A 27,404-nucleotide genomic window follows, 5' to 3' on the forward strand; every position below is an offset into this window, starting at 1 on the left:
CCAAACTTTGCACAAATCAGCAAACATGCAGGCTCCCGGAAAGGAGATTTTGTCCTATGGTTTGCAGCTTGTGGAATGCCTTGAGAGAGGTGAAACATGAACCAAGGTTTGGACTGGACCCAGACCATGGTTTAGCAAAGCAGCCACAGTATCCTCCATAGGAGCCTGCACATTTCCTTGTTTTATACTAAGCCATGGTTTGCCATATTGTTAACAGGAGAAGGAGGTGCCGTGTTGCTTGTGATGGTGAAGCCTTGAGGAGAACAATCTGCATCAGGCAGTCATACAGAGGAACGGTGACGCAGCATGTCTATCAAAAAAGAGGAAGGAGAAGGAGAGATGGAGGAGGAGAGAAAGATCAGGGTTTGGGGATTAGGATCTTGTGATGGGAAATGGGAAGCAGTCGGATTGCGAATTAGTGATGTGGCAGCTGGAGAGAAAAAGTGACAGACAGCATGGGAGACAACGTATTCTCCCGACACCTCTTGGTGGGCAAGGGGATGTTGTGTACATAGGTATTTATCATCTGCAGGCCTTTCAGGGTAGTAGGTGTTCTCGCTTTCAGAAGCCCAACTCCGTAGCCTTCTGTAGGGAGAGCAGATGCCATAGTTCCACATTATCCCTTTATTTTAGGAGTTTTCATCTGGCAGCACTTGTTAAAATGCAGATGGCTGGCATTTACAGGAATAGCAGACCCTGCTGTGTGACAGGAATCACGTGCCGAAGAATCAGTCTGTGTAAATTTGATAACAAGAATAAGACTTGCTGCTTAGGGATAAGTTACGGAGCAGGGTTGGCAGGCTTGAGGCTTGCCTAAATCTCCTCCTCAAGGTCCACCAGCCAGAATCATTCACAGTGTTGCAAGTTAGGGCAATATTCAATAATCTATCAGAATATAATAGTATTAGCAAATAATAATTAATCAGTTTACAGTTGTCAATTACAATAAAGAATTACAATATGATGAAATTCCTGGCCTCTGAGGTTGACCTTTAAAAGAACTGCTCTTAACATAATTCCTGGAATACTGGGGTCACCAAAAGCACTGAGCCTCCAGCAGATGGGGCTGACAAAATGATTTTGCAGGCTCTGTCTCAGCCTGTTCATCACCTGTATGAAGTCCTACAGCCCAGAGAGCAGGTGCCTCTGCAATTTGCACACATTTGGATTTGAGGAAGAGAGGGGGAAAACAATCATGCAGTTCAGTTTTGCATTTATTGTATGAGTTCCTGATATGGTTTGCTCAGAGGCTGCCTATAAATTAAACATAAAGCTTTCAGAATCGTCTTGTCCTGAAGATCCCTCAGAGAGCAATTCAAGTTTCAATAGTTCTTCTTGTTGTTGTTTTTAATGAGAATTCCTAAGGCAGAAAGGCTGGAACAAGTTTGCGTTGGAGTAGCATCTTTGAAGCCAACAGAACTACTCAGAGAAAATTGTTAAGACGACTGCACTAGTGGTATCTGACCAGGGCAGCCTTTATATTTCTTGCTTGTATAGCCCGCATTGTAAAAGAAGAAGAAGAAGAAGAAGAAGAGTTTAGATTTGATATCCCGCCTTTCACTCCCTTTAAGGAGTCTCAAAGCGGCTAACATTCTCCTTTTCCCTTCCTCCCCCACAACAAACACTCTGTGAGGTGAGTGGGGCTGAGAGACTTCAAAGAAGTGTGACTAGCCCAAGGTCACCCAGCAGCTGCATGTGGAGGAGCGGAGACGCGAACCCGGTTCTCCAGATTACGTGACTACCGCTCTTAACCACTACACCACACTGGCTCTCACCACACTGGCAGATGCACTCACAGAAATGCACATTCGAGATGCCCTGTAATTATAAATTATTTGTAATAAGCCTCTCGGAATAATACAAGAGCAGAAGCACTTGTAGCATCAGCAATTTTCTGTAGAAATTGTGCAGCTGGTTTCCTGCACAGGACTGGGGTCGGGTGGGAGTTGCACTGGTCAGAGGACCCCCCTTAGTGTGCCAAGCATCCAAACATTGGGCACCCAGGCTCCATCTAGTCAAGACCTCCGGGTATAGAGCGGTATATAAATTCAGTAAATAAAACAATACTAAATAAATAATCCATAGAATTTCACCCTCAGCATGTTGGCATTTATGCATGTGATAAGCCATATGATATTCAGTACGTTGACCCCCAAGCTTGCTAAAGGGGCAGGGATGGCTGGCATGGTCCTGATCCCCCTTTAAATGTGTGCAACAGAATGGGGGCTTGGGTTCTGAGTTTGCAACCTTTAGGAGCAGTTGTGTTTAGCTGCTCACTCTGAAATCACAAGCCACCAGCCTCCTGAAAGATCAAAAGCCTATTGCGGGGACCCGAAGAACAGAAAAGCACAGCAACAATTCAAGTGTTATAGAGCAGGAGTTGGGGGGCCTGTGGCCCTCTGGGTGTCAATTGGACTCCATCTCCCATCAGCCCCAGCTAGTATGGCCAATGGGCAGGGACAACTGGAGTTGTAGTCCTGCAATATCTGGAGGGCACCAGATTTCTCACCCCTGATGTAGAAGGATTTGGGTTCAGATAAGACTTTATCTGGTTCCCAATTTTCCTGCCCAGTTGATTCGGTGGGGTGAAGTGGAGAGTAGACACGAGTCTCGGAGGAAGCTTCCCACATGACCATTGCTGGAGGGAGAACTGATTCTAAAAACTTTTGTGTTGTCTTTGAACTCAGTTACCCAAAGCAACCACAAGGATATCTAAAATCAGGTCAGCGTTGGGTGAGAACTGGACAGCCTTTGTGCGATTCACATGGGAAGTGAGCTTTGCACAACCCCATTGTCGGTCTCTGAACTTCTACACAACCCACACATAGGCTGGTTTGGAGAAGCTTGGATGGAAGGCGGGGTGGTTTTAAAGTGCCACTGTTTATTTTTATTTATTTTATTTTATTGCAAATGTAGCAGAACTCAGTGTACTCTTTTGTAATCTAAATCCTTTTCCATTTTGGTTCCTGGGACATCTGCCACTTTACAGGGGGGGATGAGAAATTATTTTTGCTACCTATATGCATACAATTTCTCTCCCTCTCTGAGTAGATTAAACTATTGTTAAGCTGGCTCTATTCCTTTTGTTCAAAGAAAGTCCAGGCACAGAGATGGGGCCTCTTTTCTGGTAGCCCAAAAAGAGAGTTAATATATCCAAAAAGTTATAGAATGATGTTATGCTTGCAAGTCCCGAAGGTTGCATATGGTTAATGTGTGTGTCCCCCCCCCTTTATTTTCCCCCGTCAAAGATGTTTGTAGCTCTTCTCTTCTGGTTCCAGTTCTACTGCGGGTTTTCCGGGTCTTCGATGATAGATCAGTGGTACCTGATCTTCTTCAACTTGTTATTCTCATCCCTTCCCCAACTGATAGTTGGAGTGCTTGATAAAGACGTACCAGCAGATATCTTAATTGCTGTGCCTCAGCTCTACAAAAGTGGTCAGAACATGGAGGTAAGGGGTGGGCTGGGGAACCTTGCCTTTCCTCTATGTCCCTAAGATCTCGCAGTGGGAGATTGAAACTGGCCGGTCGACATTCACTAAACATTTAAGTCATAATAAGCGTTGCTAAGGAAGTTTGAAAAATTGCTTGAGCTGTGTAAAGAGCACAGCCTGTCAGAGAGTTCTCTGTATAAAACACCGTGTGACATTTTCCCAAGAAAAGCTGTTTGGAGAATACAGGCAAGAGTGAAAGATATTGTGGGTTCCTCTGAAGAGGAATGCTAAGGAGCCAGATTAGGTTGGGATCAGGACGTCGTTTGTAGATTTCAAGAGCAGGAAAGCACAACGTAAAGGCAGATGAAGAGTCATAAACACCCCATTCCCCAGCCCCAATAACTATGAAACTTCATCTTTAAAGATAATGAGCTGGATCCAGATTAAGTCAGCTGAACCTTGTTCCCACTGAAATCTAGTTTCCATTGAAATCCATAGGGCTCATGGCTTGTCTGCCAGTTCACATAGTCTGGATCCGACACTTCCTTTGGCGAGTTGATATTGTTGTCAGTAACTACAGCCTTGAACAAAGTGTAGTCACGTTCAGGAACCTGATGGTCAGGCCAGATCAGGAGGCAAGAGGTTAAAAGTGTAGCTTCAAAGGTTGTGCATTGTGGGAATATCTGGAGGGCTATTGATGGAAGTGAATATGTTCAAGCTTATCCCATGACAGGCTGGCTTGGAAAATAAGGTGAATCACTTCCAATAAGATTGGTGGGAGGGATTACGTCTGAGCCAATCAGACTTTCATCAGTCACCCAGCCTCCCCTAATCCTACACACACACACACACACACACACACACTTCCCTTTCAACCTCAGCCAGGGGGCAGAAGAGACAGCATGACTCCTTGTGTGATGCAGCCACATGATTTTCATGAAGACTCAATGCCTTTTCCCTCCCAAGGAGTACAGTAGCTCTTTGAGGGGAATGTTGGGCAGGTTGGAGGCTGAGTATGGATAAGTTGTAGGAAGGAAAAGGGGCTTTTAGGGGTGGGGGCTGATGAGCTAGGTAAGAGGGAAGGTGGATTTAAGGCTCAGTTGGGGGGATAAGCTCAGAATTTAATCTGAGGCAGAGAAGAATTGGAGGTCTTGTAATGATCACTTTTTAACTGACGCCCTCAGAGCTTGTATGTGGACATGATCTCAGAGACTTTCGCAGGCATCTCTAGATGGACTTGACTGGGACAGAAATCCACAACTTGAGCTGCTCTGTGCCTTTTTGCAGTTGATTTTTTAAAAACAGAAAAACATACAAATTGTGTCTTATCGGATTCAAAGCTTTCGCTTCCCCCTTTTTTTTCCATTGCAGGAGTACCAGCCACATATGTTTTGGATGAATATGATCGATGCTCTCTACCAAAGCCTGGTTTGCTTTTTCATCCCATACTTTGTAAGTTACCAGTTGTAGACGTGCTGAAGCTCTGTGTGTGTGTTCTCTTGCCCCCTTCCTACCAGCTGCATTCACCATCACGTGCTGGGAGAGCACATTCTGCCCACATCCCTGGCTTCACTGCGTTCCCATGTGCTCAGAAGATGAACTTCTGCAGCAGGAGGTCTGCTCGACTTGTGGAGTTTGAAACTCTTGTTGCCAGCAAGAATACCCACTGAAAAGGGCTTCAGCAAGAGGGTTCTTTAAGTGTATGCCCAGAGACAGAATGTATGTGTGAATGTGGCAAATAACATGTTGTGAGTCATGACTTCGGTCAGGCTCTTTATGGAGCACATCTTTGGTGACAATCTCAGGCTTGCCTCTCTGTAGCATATGAAAATGCCTTAAGCTTTCAAATGTGTTGTCCTCTTAGTTTGCCAAATTAAGATGACATAATAACAAAGCGTTTAAGGAAGAATGGAGACCATGGATGGACTGTCTATCAAAGTATCACCCATACATGAAGTCGCGGGCAGTATTTGAAATTTAAGCAGTGGGTTACTGAAAGAACTAACGATAGTGTCAGGGACTGGGCAAAGGAGGAGAAAGAGTGGGGGAGACCGCCTCCCCATCCTGACCCTTCCAGGGAGGAAGAAGAGGAAGACAGTTTAGATTTACAACAGGGGTTTGAGGGAGGTCACAGCTCAGAGGCAGATGAGGGGGGAAGTTGGGAAATCAAGGGAGAGCAAGAGCAACACCTGGCTGACATGTTGTCATTAGAAAGCATTCCAGACCCTCCATCTCCAGGAACCTGGCAGGCCTTAAAAGTAGGAGAGCAAAGAGCTCGAAGACAGAGGGCACTTAGCGGCACCACCCATAGAGGAGATGTTGAGGATGACGAATGAGGAAGTGGGAGAGAAGGGGGGATGGAGATTCACTCAGGACAATGCCATTATCCAAGAGGCTGGGCTCTATAGCCTCTCTCTGTAAAGTTTGAAATAAAAAAGGTCTGTAAGAAACTTTTCCTTGTCTTTATACTTTCCTGGGCAACCAGCCAAGAGCCACCGATAGCGTCCTGAGAGAAAGTGAAGTTTAGATAATAAAAGCATAAGTGTGGTAAAACAGTTAATCATCATCATCATCATCATCATCATAACTCATCAGGAAAGGAGGGGGAAGAAGAAACTGTGTTTTTTAAAAAATATGGTATATGACGATAAACACTTGGGAATATTTTTGGAGATTTAATAAAATTGACATAGAATGAGCTTTTCAAATACATTGAGCATGTTTATTTGTTGGATGTTTTTAAACAACCAAATTTGTCTAATCTCCATTTTATGTTTTCAGACGTATTATGATTCAGATGTGGACATATTCTCCTGGGGAACTCCAGTCACTACCATTGCTCTCTTCACCATAATATTGCATTTGGCTATTGAAACCAGAACCTGGGTAAGTTGCCTACCCAAGCACAGCATAGCAGTCTGCTCTCTTTGCCTTACCTGTCACTCTTGCTACGCATCTTCCAGGGTCTCTCTATTTCGCTGGTTTTATTAGCAGTTCCAACGGAGAGCGGCTTGAGACTGTAGTGTAGCAGTTTTATATGTTCCATTTAAATAACGCTGCATTGAATTTTCCCCTGACTAGAATGCTTTCTGTACATTCACAAGAGAAGAGCAGGTCAGCTGCCAGGTTCTTTCTTGGGGACTTTCTTCTTGACCTTGAGCAAATATTTCTGCATCTCACACAGAACAGGCCCAGTTCAAACAGCTGGCTTATCCAACTGCCATCCTTTTGAGGCATTCAGTTTTACAGGCAGAAAGCATCTTCAGGTAGGGCCGGGAATGACTTCTGCCAGAAACCCTGGAGAGAACCACTATCCAACAGAGGGAGGGGGGCTGACTCAATGTAATGTTTTTTATTTACTTGTTTGTTTGTTTGTTTGTTTGTTTGTTTGTTTGTTTGTTTGTTTTTGCAAGATTTACCATATTTTTTGCTCTATAGGATGTACTTTTTCCCCTCGAAAAATTAAGGGGAAATGTGTGTGCGTCCTATGAAGCGAATGCAGGCTCCTTGGCTTCAGCTATAGCAATGCGAAGCCTCCAAAGCGTAGAGGGAGCGCTCTCTCCGCGCTCTGGAGGCTACACGTTGCTTTCGCTGAAGCCTGGAGAGCGAGAGGGGTCGGTGCGCACCGACCCCTCTCGCTCTCCAGGCTTCAGGGATAGCCGCCTGAAGCCTTTGGAGCGCAGCAGGAACTCGCGCTGTGCTCCGAAGGCTTCGGGTTCCTTTTGCTGAAGCCGGGAGAGCAAGACCCTCCTGGCTTTAGCAGAGAGGGACAGCTGCGCAGCACCCCTTCAGCGAAGTGGGAGGAAAAATGGAAGGGGCTCCGTTTCTCCTGCTGCTTCGCTGAAGGGGCGCTGAGCAGAGAGGGGGAGAATTTCTTTTTCTTTTTCTCCCCCTCTAAAACAGGGTGCGTCCTATAGAGCGAAAAATAAGGTATACACTGCTTGTTTGTAAAGAAACTTCAAAGCGGTTTACGAAAAGGATAAAACAATAAATTAAAAAATATAACCAGTGGAAAAACCATTTGGAACATTAAAAGAAATAATTAGAATCAACAATAAACTCAAAACTATATTAAAACACAGGTCAGCACTCTGCATATCTGGGTGGACTTGCCTAAATAAGAATGTTTTTAGCAGGTGCCCTACAGGTAAAGGTAAAGGACCCCTGGAAGGTTAAGTCCAGTCAAAGGCGACTCTGGGGTTGCGGCGCTCATCTCGCTTTCAGGCCGAGGGAGCCGGTGTTTGTCCACAGACAGCTTTCCGAGTCATGTGGCCAGCATGACTAAACCGCTTCCGACACAACAGAACACAGTGACAGAAACCAGAGCGCACAGAAACGCCATTGACCGTCTCGCCACAGTGGTACCTATTTATCTACTTGCAGTGGCGTGCTTTCGAACTGCTAGGTTGGCAGGAGCTGGGACAGAGCAATGGGAGCTCACTTCGTCACGGGGATTCAAACCGCCAACCTTCTGATCAGCAAGCCCAAGAGGCTCGGCACCTGCCTGGTCAGAGAATCATAGAATTAGAAGGGAACCCAGGGGCCATCTAGTCTGATCCCCTGCAATGATGTCAGCAGGCAGGGAGTTCCAGAGCATGGGAGCTGCCACACTAAAAGATCCATTTCTTTCAAATGCAGACTGAGTACTAAGTGGTGCCTGTAAAAGGCATTCAAAGCAATCAAGTGGGGATCCAGTATGGCAATCTTGCAAGTGAACCGGTCCTAACTGAACTGGCTTTACGTATATACTAAGAGTAACACCTTGAATTTGGTAGCAAAAAACAGCAAATCAGTCCGGGTCTCTGAGAAGAGGTGTTATATCCCGACCGGGTCCTGCCGGCAATTGTGCCACAGCATTCTGCACTCGCTGCAGCTTCCAGATCAAGGGAAGCCCCACAGAGCACACTGCAGTAATTTAATCTTCTAGTAACCAATGCTTGAACTCCTGTTCAGTTGTTAAGGAGAAATAGTGATGATATCAGCATACTTCCTAATGACCACTGTCGCCACTTCTTCATTTGCCTTACACAGGCCAATTGGTGGTTATAGCTCTCCTTTTACCCCTTTAAGGGTAGATCTCAAACATTTGAGTTTATTGAACAACACCCAATCTGCTCAGGTTGTGCAGTGTATAAACGATAAACACATAAACGGTTATGTCTGTATAAACGAAACAGAATTATCCCAAATGTGGGAAGGAATGAACTATTTTATTATCATCTGATTGTGGTGTGGAATGGGAGGGTAGACAGACAGGGAACCTCTGCTGTTCAGTGAGGAAAAATCTTTGTCACTTGCTAGTATTTGCCTGGCCAAGCCTGAAGCAGCTGTCTAGGTTGTAGTATAAACTTGTCACCAGTATTCCTCCCTTCACACAAACACACCCTCTTGGGTCTTCTTTTATGGTTCGTTCCAATCTTATCTGTTCCTTCAGTTCTTATTTTCCCTCTTCTGGGACTAACTGCCAGTTCATTTTTGAGGGATAAGAACCTTCCAAATGGAGCAGTCATGAAACTCTTGCTGCGAGCCATTTGTGTCTAGGACCACAGTTTTGTGTGTTGGTGCTATTTATTCCATTTATGAATCGCTTCCTGTTAAAACATCCTGAAGCTATTTCAGTGCTGCTACTGCGGCAGCTACATTGCCAGGTAACATATTGCTTGGTTGGAATTAGGAATGGGGAAAACAAATTCCCATCAAGTTTTGCGGAGCTATTGTATATTGTTTACAATCTGTAGTGATACACAGTACAGATTCCTGAACTGAGTCGTACGTTTCGGCTCCCGAACGCCGAAAACCCGGAAGTAAATGCTTCCGTTTTCGAACGTTTTTTGGAACACGAACGTGCGATGCGGCTTCCGCTAAGTGCAAGAAGCTCTTGCAACCAATGAGAAGCCGTGCCTCAGTTTTCAAACATTTCAGAAGCCAGACAGGGTTCTGGAATGGATTACGTTTGAGAACCGAGGCACCACTGTATCCCCAAGTTCTGTTCCCTGGAACTGTTTCATGAGGATACCATGGTCAATGGTAACAAAAGCCCAGAGATAGATAAAAAAGCAGCTTCTCATGTCCTAATTTCCATCGCATCAAATTTATAACCTCCCAACTCCTTTTCACCCTGTATATGAAGGAAACTAATCGCAATCCATGGCTTAGTGTTGCATTCAGAGCAGGAATTATGGTTTGTTTCATTCCAGCAAACCATGATCAGATATAATTGCTAAGACAGGGTGTGTTTCCTCTAAGTCAGGCATAGGCAAATTTGGCCCTCCAGATGTTTTGGGACTACAACTCCCATCATCCCTGACCACTGGTCCTGTTAGCTAGGGATGGTGGGAGTTGTAGTCCCAAAACATCTGGAGGGCCAGGTTTGCCTATGCCTGCTCTAAGTGCAAGCTAGGAGGAGAGGACCAGACACAATTTCCCTGTGTACAGCAAACCATGGTTTATCATGACATGCGAGTGCAGCCATGTTGTTCGGCATTCCGGAATTGCACATTAATTTTGAGGATGTTTCTCTTTTTAGACTTGGCTGCATTTGTCATCTTGTGTCTTCAGCGTTGTTTTGTTCTTCATTGTTGCTCTTCTTTACAACGCGTCTTGCCCAATATGTTACCCTCCATCCAATCCCTACTGGACCATGGAAAAGCTGATGGGAGATCCTATGTTTTATCTGACTTGCTTCATAACACCTGCTGTTGCTCTGCTTCCGAGGTAAAGTATTTTTTCCCTTCTTCTTCTGTATATTTGTTAGTGGACAGACCTCATTTTCATTCTTTTGTGAAGATATTGCTAAGCTGCAGGCATGTGCATATGCAAAAATAATCAAAATGTGTCCTAGAGCTGTCAAGCCCAAATGAATCAATAGTTTTGTTTTGTTTTTAGCCGTTGGCCATAACAAATATATGAAATGAATATCAAATAGATCACAACAAAGCAGATTTGTGAACAGATAAATAAAAACCCTACCTAAATTCACATAACAAAAGACACTATGCGTTAATATGTTTTAAGAGATGTGTGCAGATTCTTATGTACAGTGGTACCTTGGTTCTCGAACTTATTCTGTTCCAGGAGTCCATTCGACTCCTGAAACAGTTTGAAAACCAAGGCGTGGCTTCCAATTGGCTGCAGGAGCTTCCTGCACTCAAGCAGAAGCAGCATTGGACGTTCGGCTTCCGAAAAAGGTTCATAAACCGGAACACTTACTTCCGGGTTTGTGGCGTTCAGAAGCCGATTCATTTGACACATAAGTCGTTCGAGAACCAAGGTACCACTGTATAATAGAAATGAACTATGGGGAGAGATTGGGTCATGCCCACTGCCTCCACTACCAAGAAGGCCCTCTGCCTGGTTCCCTGTAACCTAACAATGAGGCCCTCGGCACTGGACCTTAGTGTCCGGGCTGAACGATGGGGGTGGAGACGCTCCTTCAGGTATACTGGGCTGAGGCCGTTTAGGACTTTAAAGGTCAGCATCAACACTTTGAATTGTGCTTGGAAACATACTGGGAGCCAATGTAGGTCTTTCAGGACCGGTGTAATATGGTCTCGGTGGCCATTCCCAGTTTGGCTGCCGCATTCTGGATTAGATGTAGTTTCCGGGTCACCTTCAAAGGTAGCCCCATGTAGAACGCATTGCAGTAATCCAAGCAGGAGATAACTAGAGCATGCACCACTCTGGTGAGACAGTCCATGGGTAGGACAGCTGCCCTGGACACAGAATTAACCTGTGCCTCCATGGACAGCTGTGAGTCCAAAATGACCCCCCGGCTGCGCACCTGGTCCTTCAGGGGCACAGTTACCCCATTCAGAACCAGGAGTGCATTGAAAAGTGCCAGGCCATTTCTCCCTAGTATTATGATGACAGAGACGGGAACACCAGAAAGTAGTTGATGGAGGAAGGGTCTCACCTTCTCCATTCTCTCAAAGGAGAAACCTTTCCTCAAATGGCATTCTAGCCGAGCATCCCACCAGCACCGTTCAGACAAAGTGTACTTGAGACCATCTTCTTTTGGTACATTCGCTTTTCTCAGTTCTTTGACTTATTTGGTCCTGTGGCCCTTTTCATCTCCCTGGCAGGTTCCTGTACAGAACCCTTCAAGGGACGGTGTTCCCCACCCAGCTTCAGCTCGGCCGCCAGTTGTCCAAGATGCCCCCAGATGCTCGCAACCAGCTTTTAAACAGATGGCACACCAAGAAGGAGGCCGGTCCCCACAAATACACCTGCGCTCATTACTCTCCCGAAACCCCGCATTCCCTCGTCGGCGACTCTTTAAAAGCTTGTTGCCAAAACAGTCCCTCCAGGTTATCTCAGCAAGGGAAAGAACAAGCTAAACAACCAAAGACCATACCCACCACAGGGTTAAACCCCCCTGCTCCCTCTCTTGGTGCTCAGCTATATGAGGGGGACGGGTGTTTTCTGTCAGCTCGCAGTCAAGAGGAAACACCTTTGGGTTTTCACAAAGGCACTTCGGAGCTGGAGCCGAACTTACTAGATGAGACATTCCAAAGGAACTCGACAGCAGACCAGGCGGACTTCAGCTTGTTGAACTGGATCACATCGACTTCATTGTTCAACGGCATTGAGAGAGAACTGCCTTGGTTATCGAGCAGTTTACAAAATGGAAGGTGGGACAGTGCAGCTCCCGGCAGCTGCAGTTCTCAGGACCTCAAAGGCTCGACGGAGCAGGCCTCAACCTGTTTCCAGGAAGAAGAAGGAAAGGCTTCCGGTGGCTTCTTCCATACAGAACCTCTTGAGTCCACTTGTTTATGACATAGGCGTTGTAGCGCATACAGTCGTACCTTGGAAGCTGAACGGAATCTGTTCCGGAAGTCCGTTCAACTTCCAAAAAGTTCGGAAACCAAAGTGCGACTTCTGATTGGCTGCAAGAAGCTCCAGTGGCCAATTGGAAGCCACAGAAGCTCCATAGGACGTTCGGGTTCCAAAGAGCGTTCACAAACCGGAACACTCACTTCTGGGTTTGTAGCATTCAGGAGCCAAAACGTCTGAGTACCAAGGCGTTTGGGATCCAAGTTACGACTGTATTTTCTATTTGCACAAGAGTATAGTATTGCTCTGTTTCCAACGCTGGAACAGAAAGTCAAGGTACATAGTTTTATTTTGAAAGGATGTTTAAGCACAACATGTTGAAAAGAAAAGCTTTATATACAAAGAAGAAAATCCATATATGTATTTATTTTTCATCTCATTTTATACAAATGCAATATGTTGTTGTTGTTTTTATTTGCTTCTCTTCTGTTATGGGCTCCTGTTATGTACCAGATGGCAGCTGTTGGATTTCTACCAACAAGTGAATGTGGTCACCATTGGTTCAACCATCCGGGGCAGGGAAAATCCTACACTGATTTAATAAAAATTGGGCATCCCCCATCGCGTTTCTTTGGGGGAGGGAGCAAGGGATGTCTGCATGGAACCAAAGAGCTAGGAAATCCATCAGAAACAAAAACCCCGTATGTACGATGTTACACTGCCAAGGACATAGCAATACTGAAAATTTACAGGTGTGGCCCTCCTTCCTCCATTTTTTAAATATTTCAACCATAGCAGTTTGTGTATTGAGACAAAATAAGAAATAAATGAAGATCTATGTTGCAAAGATGTTATCCTCTCTTCCGTTGGTGAAGGTACAGTTCTTTGTTAAAGTCTGGGCCATTTGCAATGAATCATAGAACTGTAGAGTTGGAAGGGACCACAAGGGTCATCTGGTCCAACCCTCTGCAATGCAGGAATCTTTTGCTGAACATGGGGCTCAAACCCACAACCCTGAGTTTCAGAGTCTCGTGCTCTACCAACTATGACCATTGAAAGAAGATATAATATGCTAGGGAAATTGTGGGGCTTGTGCTAGAGGTACATAAATACATACATTCCATAGTTAAATACCAGCTCAAGGCGGCTTACAACAGGAAAAAAATTACATAATATAACAAAAATAGTAATAAACAATAAAAAGTACACAACCAAATTGAACTATCTCTGCATTAAATTTAAAATAAAGATACCAATAAAGTTCTAAAATATACAAAAATGGTATCATTAGCAGCAGCAGCCACCCCCAAACCACACCCAACTGTCAGCTGAAGGGTGGAGGTTCAGGGTACAATCCTGCAGGGAGTGTGTCAAAGTTGGCCCACAGGTGGGGGGGGGAAATATCTGCCCTCCCCCAAACCTAAAAGGTTCCCCAGCCCTGACTAAGGTAAAAAGGTAAAGGATTCCTGGAGGGTTAAGTCCAGTCAAAGGCGACTATGGGGTTGTGGCGCTCTTCTTGCTTTCAGGCTGAGGGAGCCGGCGTTTGTCCACAGATGGCTTTCCAGGTCATGTGGCCAGCATGACTAAACCGCTTATGGCACTATGGAACACCGTGACTGAAGCCAGAGCGCACGGAGAAACCGTTTACCTTCCTGCCGGAGCGGTACCTATTTATCTACTTGCACTATGACGTGCTTTTGAACTGCTAGGTTGGCAGGAGCTGGGACAGAGCAACGGGAGCTTTCCCCGTTGCGGGAATTCGAACCGCCGACCTTCCGACCGACAAGCTCAAGAGGCTCAGTGGTTTAGACCACAGCACCACCTGACTTAAAGGGGAGTGGAAGCCCATACTGAGCAGCCTAAACATCTATCTGGGTGGATGTCCCACCCACCAACTGCCTCTCCATCTTGCTAGGACTGAGCTTTCAGTTATTGGCACTTATCCAGTCAATTACTGCTCCCTGACACCAGTTCAGCACTTCTAGTGTCTCACCTAATAGAGATGTAAATGAGAAGCAGATTTGGATGTCATCGGCATACTGATGGCACCTCCTCGCTCCAGCTCCTGAGATGACCTCACTCAGCAGCTTGAGATCAAGTTTCAGTGATGAAAATGAATTCAGGTCTTGTCTTGGATGCATGGTTATTATTTTGTTTTTATCCTATCTTGTTTGAGGGCTGAGAATGGGTAAAGGCATTTTAAGGGGGGAAACACAGTAAAACAGACCACCGAATGAAAATAAATAAGTAATTTAGCATAAAAGACTGTCATATAATATTATTTGTCTGATTTGGCAGAGAGACATTAAAAGTGCGATCCTATGTGTGCTTACTCATAAGTAAGTGCCACTATATTCAGTGGGGCTTACTCCTAAGTAAGCATGCATAGGACTACATCATTGGTGATTCAGAAGTGCTAAGGTGTAGATTCTCCATAGTATCTGTGAGGAACTGGAGACAGTTCGGAATTTTCCCAGAATTGAAAGAGGTCATGTTGCAGCTTTGGATGAACTCAGAAGAAGAACTTGGCGATTTGGAAATAAACACTTCAGAGGAGATCAAGCCTGTTGAGGACATTTGTTGTCAGGTTTTGGTTTCATCCGGAACATTTGTTGTTGTTGGGCTGTAACTTCTACCAGTTCCCACTGGGTCAGATCTTAGCGCCATGAAAAGTCGTGGCAAAATTCCCACAGATGTCTTTAAGGATTGCTCATGTCGTTTAGGATTGCACATTCGACATGCGGTGGCAGGATGTGCTCTGACAAGCCATGTGGACTCTGCAGCCTCAAGGGCTTGGTTCAGCGCCAGAGTATTCTGCGACTCTTCCACTAGAGTTAGCTATCAAGCTGGGCTCTAGAATTAATATTGTTCCTGGGTTGAACAACATGCAGCCATGAAGATAAAGTGCCAGAATCATAAAAAAGAGCCCATTTTCTTCTTCAAATCATAGAATTGTAGTGTTGGGAGGGCCCTCAAAGGGCTGGGACAACCCAGTCAGATGTGTGGGGTACAAATAATAAAATCATTATTATCTAGTCCAAACCCTGTAATACAGGAATCAAAACCCTTTTTTGACCCTTGTCATCTTGCAACATATTCATTGGAATAATGCAACCTCTTCCATCCATTTCCAATATAGGTTAAATGATGCCTAAGGCAGGACTGGTGGTTGCTGCAATGCAGCAACATATGACAAGCCACAGGTTCCCCATCCCTGCTCTCCCTAATGGGCTTTATACAGATATTCGTAGCCTGAGGACTGGGCTTCCTATGGAACTGCGCTTTCTCTCTATTTTGACATATGTAAGCTCTTCTCAAAAGAACTGAGTTCAAGTCCAAGCAGTGCTTCCTGTTTCCAGCGGAAACTGGCTGTGCAAATGTGCTAATTGGCTAGCCCCCCACCCATGGCAATAATAAAACTATTCCCTCTCCCTAGCCTACCCTCAGGTTTTTCAAATTAACATAATTGATTGATATATTTTTTTAAGTATCTGGTGACAATTTTTTATAACTAATAAATAAGCTAGGTGCCTGAATATATGTAATGAATATATGCCTGAATATATGTAATGTCCAAAGCCAGTCTGAATAGAGGCATCATTCCATGCTGGATCTGAATTTCAATCTGAGGTAAATGTGTCAATACAAAAGAAAAAGTTGCCAGAATGCTGAGCTTGCAGACCCTCCTATTTTCCAGGAACAGTCCCAGATTTACAGAAGCCATCCCAGTTTCTGATTTGATCCCAGAATGTCCCGCTTTTCCTTTGGAGGTTCCTATTTTCATCAGAGAAATGTTGGAGGGTATGGAGTTATGCAACCCATGAGCCAAGGAGATAAGTAACTATACAACCTTTAGAAGATATTTGAAGGCAGCCCTGAATAGGGAAGTTTTTTTAATATTTAATGTTTTATTATGTTTTTTTATATGTTGGAAGCTGCCCAAATTATTATTATTATTATTATTATTATTATTATTATTATTATTATTAAATAGGATGTCCTATTTTCATCGGAGATATTTTGGAGGGAATGGGTTTGCCTCCACAAACACACCAATTCCTGTGTTCATAGTTTCTATCATGATCTTTATCATGAGATTTACAAGTTAATTCCCAACAGTGAAATCCTGCGTTGCTGTTTGAGTATGAACGGATGAAACGGGTAAAGTCAGCAAAAGCTGCTTCCCTCCCTCTCTCCCTCCCTCCCATCCACCCACCTTGCTCATATTCTTGCCTGTTTCTAGGCTTTTAAATCCTCTGGCTTAATCATGGTTTATCGCTCTAATTTTCCTCCCACACGTCCCCAACCGCAGTCCCACTGGTTGAAAATCTATTAGGTAACTGAATTGTCTGCTCTTCAAGTCACTATTGGAAATGTAGCGCTGATGTGCAATAGGCAGTGGGGATTTTAGCTTAATTAAAAATGATTCCAACAGTCACCAGCACTTTTACACAAGACTGATTAAGGGTTTTTTTGTGGCTCTTGGTGGTCATCAATATGAGTCCTATTCTTAGTGCATGGCAGATTTTAAAAGTCTCACAGTATTTGCTGGGGGGGTAGGGGGGGTTGGCCAAGTATTTCCTAACCTCTTGCCCAGCAGTCCTATCCATTACCCAAAATGAGATGTTCCAAAAAACCCTACAAAACCTCAGTAAACTATTGTTGTCTGCCTGTTACAGCCTCCAGAGCTGCGAGTAGGGAGTGGACTGTTGCCTCACAGGCCTAATGGATAACTTTTCCTGCTAAGCCTGAGGTGCAAGGGGCACTTATGGCTTAAACTATTTTATTTTTTTCAGAACCCCAATACTATCTGGGTATCACATTCTTCAGCTACACATCTGCCATTGCAACGACACAAGAGTAGGCAGCAATTGAAAACTCCAAGGTACAATGCAATTTGATGCCATGGCAGCAAATAAAATATTATCCTTCCCTCCCTTTCTCCCTGCAGACCCCAACACCCCTAAATCTATTCCAGATTATTTCCCCCCAAGCCTATGTAGTGGATTTGCTAGGAGACCCCTATTTCCCTCAGCTCCCAGAGTCCCCTGGGAAGAGAGGCTGATTGTTAAACCAGTCTGGGAACTATAGTTCTGTGAGGGGAATGGGATCTCTCAGCACCCTTAACAAACAGTTGCCAGGGTTCTTTGGAGGAAGACGGGACTGTTTAAAGGGGTGAGGTGCTGCTTTAAATGTCTAGTGCTATTCCGGCCTTAGTTTGTATGAACTAGTATAGCTTTACATCCTGTATTCAAGTAATAGCACCCAAGCATTGTTGATATATCGTATCAAGATTGATGTTTACAGGTGTATACACCCAAAAACAGGGGGTTTCAGTCCATTTCACATTGCTGGTTCTGAAATACCAAAACAGGGACATATGCTGCCAAACCCCAGTAAACTACTAGAATGACATTGCACAAATTGGGACTCTCCCCTCTCGCTCTGGGAAGGAGTCTGTGTTGCTTATCTCCAGTTTTCTTCTTTGGCAATCACTCGTAGCCGAATAAGATTGTCTTCTATAAACATGGTTTTAACAGTGAGTCCGTAAGTGACTGTGGAGGCCAATTCTGGACCCACACGTCCTTCCACAGTGGGGACATAGGTTTCCAGGTGGGAGTGGATCATGGTGAGGGTTTGCCAAGTATGCCTTCCTCTCAGCACGTTTCTCCCTTTCGTCCTCAGTTTGAGCATCTACAAAGCCCATGACACCTTTGGTAAAGGCTGTTCTCCAACTGGAGCACTCACAGGCCAGTGTTTCCCAGTTGTCAGTGTTTATACTACTTTTTTTAGAGTTGCCTTGAGAGAGTCTTTAAACCTCTTTTGTTGACCACTAGCATTACGCTTTGCATTTTTAAGTTCAGAATAGAGTAGTTGCTTTGGAAGACGATAATCAGGCATCCAAAAACATGACCAGTCCAACAAAGTTGATGTCAAAGAATCATTGCTTCGACATTGGAGATCTTTGCTTCTTCCAATATACTGGCAGTTGTTCGCCTGTCTTCCCAAGTGATGTGCAAAATATATTATACTACCTCCAGTATAACAGTGCCGGAGTAGAATGACCCATTAAACTGCTTTCACTGGATTAAAACTATGGAGGCAAATGCAATTTCCGGTCAAAATAAAAATGAGAAAACAGAATAAATTTTCCAGAGCGAAAATGGAAGAATCGAATCTTTGCCAAATAATTGTTTTCTTCTTTGAGGCCTGTACTCCTGAGCTCAGAGGTCAGCAGGATATATACATTGCTGCAAAGGAAGACTTGATCAAATAGTAGCCCAGGCAGTACCTTCCAAGGCTTGAGTACTACAATTCCCATCAAGCCTAGCCAGCACAGCCAATAATTAGGGATGTTCGTATTTGTAGTCTACAAGGTCTAGAGGGCAGCAGGTTGGCTACTAAGGGTGCTGATAGATGAATTTCACATGTGTCGTTTAGGTTATGTAGATCAGACAGACATTAATAGCAAGTGAAACACTTAGGATTGGATTACTATTGGCGACAAGCTCCCCCCCCCCCCCCCGGAATGGCTTGAGAATTCACGAGTTATGCTCTTCCTTGGGATATGCATCCCATAGACAGTGTGATTAACTACTTACATGCGAAATCCTGGCTTAGTAGAAATCAGTGGCAAACCCCCCACTGACTTCAGCCCTATGCCATTAGCAAGAAAATCTACACAGCAATTACAAAAGCTGGCAGGTAATTCATCTTAAAAAAAAATCTATGTGTTGACAATGGGTGGGAGGTAGTGGATGGCACACTATGGGGACAAAGAGATCGCCATGTGGGTTAGTGCCATGTAAACACCACAGTGTGAGATTCTGAATGCAGAATAAAGCTTTCTGAGAGCCTCAGCTTCATAGAATCATAGAATTGCAGAGTTGGAAGGGACCCTGAGGTTCATCTAGTCCAACCCCCCGCCATGCAGGGATATGCAGTTGTCCCATATGGGAATCAAACCTGCAACCTTGGCATTATCACCACCATGCTCTAACTAACAGAGTAACAGGCCTAGTGAGCCTCCATTTGTAAAAAAGACAGCAAGCTTCTAGCTGTTATTATTAGAGAGAAATGTCTACTGAAACACGATTTCCACTGGTCAGGGGCAGCATTTCAACGGTCTACATATCTGCTTGTCCTTACTTTGGTTCAAAAACATACCACAAAAAAACAGGGGTTTTCTTTAAGGCTGAGGTGGGGGGCATACAAATGTTACTTCTCAATTTACATGAACATAAATATTTGGTGCATTTATTCCCAGAATGAAAGCTCTTTCTGGTAAGCATTTAAAATATTGACATAAACTTCAGAACGTGGGTGTTTGTTGTAGATGTTTTCACTCCCCTCCATGGGTATCGGAGAGATTTCCCTCCCAGCCTCCATCGGATACACTTGTTTACACCTCTGCAAAATGGTTGACAAATTGCATTATTCTCACTTGGCGAGTCTTGAGGCCTACATTACATTGGTGAACACCAGGAACAAGACTGTGGAGACTGAAGCTCATTACTAATTTAGCATGTAAATGAAAAATTGCCAGCTCTTGAGGTAGAAGAAAGAGGAGCGCTGCATTGCCTTTGGTGCAGGCTCTTGTTGGTTTGGGTTTTTTGCTGCTTTGTGTTGCATGGTTGGCTCCCTCAGGGCTGCATTCCAGGAGCATTTTAAATATCTCACATGGACCTCAGCATCACTACAATGTGACAGAATGTGCTGAATTGATCATTGCGTACCCTCCAACATTTCTCTGATGAAAATAGGGACATCCCAACGTGTCTCTGAAGGGACACCCTAAGGAAAAGTGGGACGTTTCAGAGGGAAAGGCCTTAAGTCAGAAGCCCCCCGCAAAGACAAGTGCAAAATAATAAGGAACTGGAGAATGAAGTTATCATGTCTGCATATACTGGCTGATATTATTATTATTATTATTATTATTATTATTATTATTATTGCTGCTGCTGCTGCTGCTACTGATATGAGTGTTTTGGACAACAATGTCTTAATTTCCAACTTGCGGACATGTACTCCAGCCTCCATGATAGCCTCATGAGGGAATGACTCAGTGAGTCATTTAGAATAATAGAATTGTAGTGTTGGAAGGGATTCAAGGGGCATCTAGTCCAACCCCCTGTGACTAGAAGCTAACTAATACGCTGCTACCCTAAGACGAATGGTCCTTTTCCTCCTCAGGGCCATGTGCCAACCTTCTGGAGGCCACATGCCAGCGGTGAGTGGGACCAGGGGCAGAAAAGCAAATGGAGCAATGAATAGAAATATGGCCTTTATATTGTAAGCTAGTTTCTACTCACACTGACACCCTTTTCTGCCCTCTATCCGGGCAACCAAGAGACCTCAGCAGAGTTCCAGGACACATTTCAGCCAGGCAAAAACCCTCAAGGAAGGTGGGAAGGGAGCCCAGAGAGGGATTGTGGATTGTGAAGAGGGGTTGTAGGGTAGGAAATATCCTAACAGTGCCATGGAAAGAAATCCCAATAAAAAGGCTGGGAGAGATGGACTTGCCTCCTGGCCCTGCGGTTGCCCGCCCCCAGGGCAAAACTAGTCTCTGTGAACTCTCAGCACATAGGCGTCAACGCCACGTTTCGGTCTGAGTGACGAATCCCCAAGGCAACCCGCCACAAACTGGAAAAGGGGCGAGATGTTCATGCTGCGCTTGCACCAAAAAGTGTGACTCACAAGCAGCGAAAGAAATAAGACACAGTCCCTGCGCTCTTCACTTGCGGAAACAGTCATTCAGAGCAGTCTGCAGGCTCCCCCTGCTGTGTGTTTAAGAGATGTTCCCAAATCTCTTGGCGGGGAATTTCATGTGCCGTAATTCTTTTCCTGTGACTGACCAGCAAAGCCTGCGCTAGTCAGTGAGAAAACGCAGGAGCTGTTTGACCCAACCTTGCGGAAATGTTTTGTTTAGGGATGTTCAGTACTTTTGAGAAGTGCTCAGAGACTACGGCTAGCATTTGGATGCAGGAGGACAGCAGACGCTGTTGTGAACCCTGGCTTCTTTCATTTTCATTTCACTTTTATTTTGTATACCCACTCTCTCTATTACTATATGCAAGGTGAGTTTACAAGCTGAAGAAACAACGGAATAGACAACAACAATCACACACCTAATTGCAATCTGACCCAATACAAAAAGTCATAATAAAAAGATAACTTTAAAGCAAACAACTTATATCAAATAAAACAATATTCGGGAGGGCGGACTTACCCCTCTCCAAACTCTGTTCAGTTCAGTCAGCAGAAGGCTCAGTTGCAAAAAGGGTGTTGTGAGTCAAACTCAGTTGTAAAGGATTGTTTTCACTCTGTCAGGCTGCGGCCTTCTCAGTAGCTCTACTCCTGAAGGGAGTTTGGAATCGTGGTAAATTACACCAGGACAATTTACCCTCGGGTGGACTATGCTGGATTCTTATAGTTTGGGTTGCTCTGTTAGTTCCCGTTGAAATCAATGGGTCAAGTAAGTCATGCCTAACTTTTCAGCTTGATTTCAGTGACACCTAAGGATGATTAACTTAGGGTTGCCGTATTTTAAAAAGTGAAAATCCAGACATTAATCTGGCAGGGGGTGGGGTGAGCAAAGTTGTTCAGCTTTTGGGGGAGGCAAAGATGCTGAGTTTTTTTCTTTTCTGTTGAACTTTTCTTTTTGCAAAATCTCCCCCCTCCCCCAACAACATTTTTACCGATTTTTTGAAAATTCCTCCAGGACGCTATTTTCAACAAATCCCGTATATGTCTGGGAAATTCTGCATGTATGGCAGCCCCAACTAACTGCATCCAGTCCACAGCCTCGTTTTTAAAGTTTTTAAAGGGTTAGGACTCTTCTTTAAGTTTATGACCTATGTGCTTGTTCTCTTTTTATGTATTTGCATGCTTAATATTGAAGAAAATGAGAGAGAGAGAGAGAGAGAGAGAGAGAGAGAGAGGGAGGCTGTGCTTTGGTGACAGAATTAATGTTGCTGGCTGCCTTCAGCCCCTTTTGGTGGAAAGAGAGGGACTAAGCATTTAAAATCAATCAGTCTCACTCATTTGTTGTTATTTCTCCATTCGCTTGAGATGCTACATTAATTAAGCGGATACAGTTGTGGATCTTCTTCATTATTTGCTCTTTTGACATCTCCGAGATTCCCCGGAAAGGAGCAAGTCGTGCAGATATTAAACAAGGCTTTGAACTGGCCTATCTAGCATCAAGTTAACTTCTTGCTCGGGGGCATGGATGACCATGAAGTTCGCTGTGCTTGCAATAGAAGCAACAACCCGGACTTCATTGGCACGAGCCAGCAAAACTTGGCATCGATGAAGAGCTATGTGGCTATTGCTTCTTCTTGAGAAACAATATGTAGCTGCAACCCTACACAAACTTGCTGGGTGGGAGGAAGTCCTACTGGAATCAATGGGACTCATGGCACAGAAACATTTCTGAGCTCACCCCAGTGCAAAAACATAAGTGGCTGAGCTATTTAAAAACCATAACAGTCAGTACAACAGCCCTTTCCTCCCAGATATGGAACGAAGCTCTTTTAACAAAACGTGCTCGTTCTTCTTTCATCACATATTGGGGATGCAGATGGCTCATCTGCCGCACAAACTGCCTTCGCTCGCGTTCCTGCAAGCTTAAAAAAATGTCCATTTTAATCATACCCATTTTGGGAGAGAATTTATGGTGCAGTTCGTATAATGCATCTCCAGAAAGCCACTCTGGCCTCAAAATAAGAAGCAGGGTCCATAGGAGAGGCAATGAGACTCCAAACAGCAATATCCCGAACTGAATGAGGCCAGAGGCCAAGAAGGAAGGGGGTAGAGAAACAAGCAATGGGCAAGGCTGCAGGGGACCTCACACCCCAGCTAATAGGGGGTGGGAACAGAAGGCTGAAGCTGTTAGAGAAGGTGGGGTGGTGCTTCCAGAATCCAGCAGCCATCAGGTTCAAGGTAGATGCGTCCCCTCCAACATAACAGGGATGTCCTCTTCCATACCCTCCAACATTTCTCTGATGAAATAGGGACATTCTAAGGAAAAGCATGGGACGCAGGTGGTGCTGTGGGTTAAACCACAGAGCCTAGGGCTTGCTGATCAGAAGGTTGGCAGTTCGAATCCCCGCGATGGGAGTTTCCTGACTAGGTCTTTTCCAACAGTATGTGGAACAGTGTGTGACTTCAAGCCACAATGCCTTCCCTACATATACCTGGCTTCTCCTACATAGGTGGCTCATCATTACTACTCGGGGTATATAAATGCAATGTATCTTGGGTTTTAAAAAGTAAAATTGGTTGGCTTATAGTTCATAGCATTGTTATTCATTATCGTTATTCATGTTTTTATACTGTATTTTATGCTGCTTTTATAATTAAGTGTTTTAAAGTGTTTTAAATTTGTTGTTAGCTGCCCTGAGCCCGGTTTTTGAACCGGGAAGGGCGGGGTATAAATAAAAAATTATTGTTTTTAGTATTATTATTATTATTATTATTATTATTATTATTATAGCAGAGTTAAATCCAGGTGTATCTTGTTTGAGGATCCCCACTTTTGTTAGCTTTTGTAGAAAGCTGGATCCAAGCAGATATGTGAAGGGCTCCCTTTTTGTTTTGCTCTCTGGAATCCCTCTAGTTGTGATTCTTCGTTTTTCTGCTCAGCATTGCTTGAGTATGCACTCTTGTTTGATGGCCTGAAAAACCTCAAAACCACGTTTGAGTCGAGACCACAGTGGGGCCAAGAAATCTGCTTGTATTCCATGTAGGGAATAAAGCCTCTGTCTCCAGCGACTTCCTTTTCTCTGCCTGCCTCCTCCAGCTACAGAGCACGTTGCTGCAGCTCCCTGCCTGTGGTCCAGACCAATTAGCACTTTATTTCAGAAACGGCCAGCACTTTGAATAGTGGGGACCAGATATTGCAGATTAGGATAGCAATTAATTGATAGCGCTTAGAAAGGGCAGCTGCCTAACACATGCTAATGATACTCCTCACAGAGGCTCGCACAATCCCCTATACTTTTCAGTGTGTTTTTTTTCTTTTTAATCAGTACGAGGAAAAGAAAATAAGGAGGGGAGGGCAATCATATCGCTTTCTAGCTTCATTCACTTCAAAAGAAATATTTCAGCCAGGATGTCTCAGGGTCATTGTCAGCATCCCAAAACGAGCACAGCAAGAGCTGTCAGATCCGATAGATTTCCCCCCCCCATCTGCCACTTATTCATGCTGAGTTATACAAGAATTTCCCTGTTATGTACTGAGTTGAATAGGATCCAAAATGCAGCAGTCTGATTGGTCCTAGAACAATAGGATTCAGAATGCAGCAGTCCGATTGGTCCTAGAACAATGCAGCAGTATGATTGGTTGGCAGGAACTACCCAATCATGCTCCAGATAGAAGTGAATCCACAACCTGATTGGCTTACAGTAGAATTCCGGAATTAGCCAATCATGTGCAGCCCATTGTGTAAATAATGTATATAAAGCAGATACTTTGAGGGGACTTTCATTCATTCCTCCTCACCACTATGAGCTGAATAAAGAGTATGAAATCACTTTGCGACTCTGAGTATATTTCACTGGTGACGAAGGTGGGATCCCGCTGAGCTGACTGCCACACACAGCACCGCAGCACCGCCACCTGCCGCACCGCTGCCTCGCACCGTGTATCCAGGCTTCAGCTCTGGGACACAAGGAACTCAGAATGGCAACCAACAGCAGCTTCTCGCCGTTCAACCCAGCATCTGGAGACTGAGAAGCGTACGCCTCCTGTTTCACCTTCCTCCTAGAAGCCAAAGGGGTCACCGATGAAGAAGACGCCAAGAAGAGGGCAATATTCTTCAGCGTCTGCGGAGAGGAGATGTTTGAAATCGCCCGGGCTCTCCTTGCGCCTGAAGACATCGCTACTGTTCCATACAAAACAATAATGGAACAGCTGAAGGGGCACTTTTCGCCACAGCCCTCAGTGGTGGCTCGTCGAAATGCCTTCTACACAAAGCGGCAAGCCCCTAGGGAAACCATAACTGGGTTTGTGTCCTCTCTCCGCCAAGCCGCCCAGTTCTGCAACTTCTCAGAGCTGGAGAACATGCTTCGTGACCGCCTAGTCGGTGGCCTGAAGGATGAGAAGCTGCAACGCCGCCTCTACGCTAAGAAGGACCTAACGTTCCAGGTCGCTCTGGAGGAGGCCCTGGCAACGGAAGCTGCCGAGAGGTCGACGCAAGAGGCACGGCCGAGCCAGCCGTCCCAACCGAGGGTCCACCACGAAGACCTCACCGACAACTCAGGATCCGACAGGGAGGAGGTGCACCGAGTACAGCAGCGCACTCAAGCAGCCCACATACCACAGCTGCCTCGACGAGAAGGAGGGAACTGCACAAGCTGTGGAGAAAGTCACAAGAGGAGGACCTGCCATTTCCGCAACGCAGAGTGCAGGCAGTGCAGAAAATCGGGTCACATCGCCCGAGTGTGTCGGGCTCGGCCCACCCGACGCCAGGCATCAGATGACCAATCCAAGAGCCCCAGGGCCCAACGCACCAAGGCAACTCGACGGAGCTCATGGACTTCCAGGTATACCAGTTGCCCCACCCCAACGTAGAGAAAATTTATGTAGAGGTACAGATAGAGGGGGCCCCATGCCGCATGGAGCTTGACACGGGTTCAACTCTATCCATAATCTCGGCAAGGACCTTAAGGAAACTGTGTCCTACTGGGGGTCCCAAACTCAGGCCAGCCCCATTCACCCTCCGGGACTTCCAGAAACGTAAGGTCCCCACAATGGGGGTGGGGACCTTCAGGGTGCAATACCGAGGGCGGACGCGGCAACTGGACTTGCTTGTGGTCAAGGGCCCCTACATTAGCTTACTGGGATTGGCATGGTTTGGACCACTGGGGCTAGCCGTCACCGGGGTGAACCACACTAGTTTACAAGTGGACGTGGACGCCATATGCAAGGAATTTCCGGGGGTTTTTGATGGGAGATTGGGACAGTATACGGGCCCCCCCCCCCCATTGCTCTACAGCTTGACCCCGCAGTACGACCGGTCAGGCTCAAGGCCCGCTGGGTCCCGTTCGCCCTGAAACCCCGTATAGACGAGGAATTGGACCGGCTCGTGGAGCAAGGAGTGCTGGAGCCGGTGCCTAATGCCCCCTGGGAAACCCCAATCGTCATACCCATCAAGCCTAATGGTTCGGTCCGCATCTGCGCAGACTACAAATGTACCATAAACAAGGCCCTCACGACCCATGCATACCCAGTGCCAGTGGTCAGCCATGTCCTTGCCACCCTGGCTGGGTTGAAAATTTTTGGCAAGCTGGACTTGGCCCAAGCATATCAACAGCTGCCAGTAGATGAGGCCACAGCAGAGGCACAGACGATTGTGACGCACAGAGGAGCGTTCAGGGTAAAACGGCTGCAATTCGGTGTCAGCGTGGCACCAGGCATATTCCAGAACCTAATGGACTCTCTCCTTAAAGGGATTCCTGGCGTCACCCCCTTCTTCGATGATGTGTTGATTGCCGGGCGCACACCAGAGGAGTTTGAGGACCGCCTCCGCACCGTTCTGCACCGTTTCCAGACGGCGGGTCTCAAGGTGAAGCGGGGAAAATGTCTACTAGGAGTGCCTCAGGTGGACTTTCTGGGATTTATGGTGGACACAGAAGGGGTCCACCCGACTGGGGACAAGGTACGGGCCATTTGTGATGCCCCAGCGCCCAAGAACAAGTCTGAACTTCAGGCCTTCTTGGGACTATTGAACTTTTACCATTCCTTCCTTCCCCACAAGGCGGCGGTAGCGGAGCCCCTACACAGACTCCTGGACAAGCGGGCCCCTTGGGTGTGGGGCCAGCGCCAGGAGGCCGCATTCCAGGCAGTCAAGGACTTGCTTGTCTCAAACTCGGTCTTGGCACACTTCGACGAGAGGCTGCCGGTGGTGCTAGCATGCGACGCCTCGCTCTATGGCATTGGCGCTGTCCTGGGACACCAACTCCTGGATGGAAGAGAGGTACCAGTGGCATACTTTTCCCAGACACTCAACGCAACCGAGCGGAACTACTCGCAAATCGACAAGGAGGGTCTGGCAATCGTGAAGGGAGTAAAGAAATTCCATGATTTCTTGTACGGGCGGCCCTTCACCGTGGTGACTGACCACAAGCCGTTGCTTGGCTTGTTTGCCCCCGAAAAGCAGACCCCCCAAGTGCTGTCTCCTTGCGTCCTCAGGTGGT

General features: G+C 45.7%; 1 protein-coding gene and 1 long non-coding RNA gene across 2 annotated transcripts in view; one reads left to right on the forward strand and one right to left on the reverse strand.

The window, feature by feature from the left end:
* Nucleotides 1-13,050, forward strand: part of ATP10A (ATPase phospholipid transporting 10A (putative)) — a 32,632-nt gene extending 19,582 nt beyond the window's left edge. The window contains exons 10-14 of the mRNA XM_081001297.1: nt 3,249-3,449; nt 4,803-4,883; nt 6,213-6,317; nt 9,958-10,145; nt 11,513-13,050. Of these exons, the coding sequence (XP_080857423.1) occupies nt 3,249-3,449; nt 4,803-4,883; nt 6,213-6,317; nt 9,958-10,145; nt 11,513-12,206 (1,269 nt within the window). The 3' untranslated portion in view covers nt 12,207-13,050. The remainder of the gene's footprint in view (nt 1-3,248; nt 3,450-4,802; nt 4,884-6,212; nt 6,318-9,957; nt 10,146-11,512) is intronic.
* Nucleotides 13,051-18,719: 5,669 nt separating this feature from the next.
* Nucleotides 18,720-23,231, reverse strand: LOC308474903. Its single transcript, XR_013985023.1, has 2 exons — nt 21,433-23,231; nt 18,720-19,613 (listed from the first exon to the last, which is right to left on the reverse strand). It is a non-coding gene; the product is annotated as an uncharacterized lncRNA (long non-coding RNA).
* Nucleotides 23,232-27,404: the final 4,173 nt, after the last annotated feature.

This window comes from Podarcis pityusensis (assembly GCF_964106645.2).
Source record: "Podarcis pityusensis genome assembly, chromosome: 4".
In the NCBI taxonomy this organism is placed as follows: domain Eukaryota; kingdom Metazoa; phylum Chordata; class Lepidosauria; order Squamata; family Lacertidae; genus Podarcis; species Podarcis pityusensis.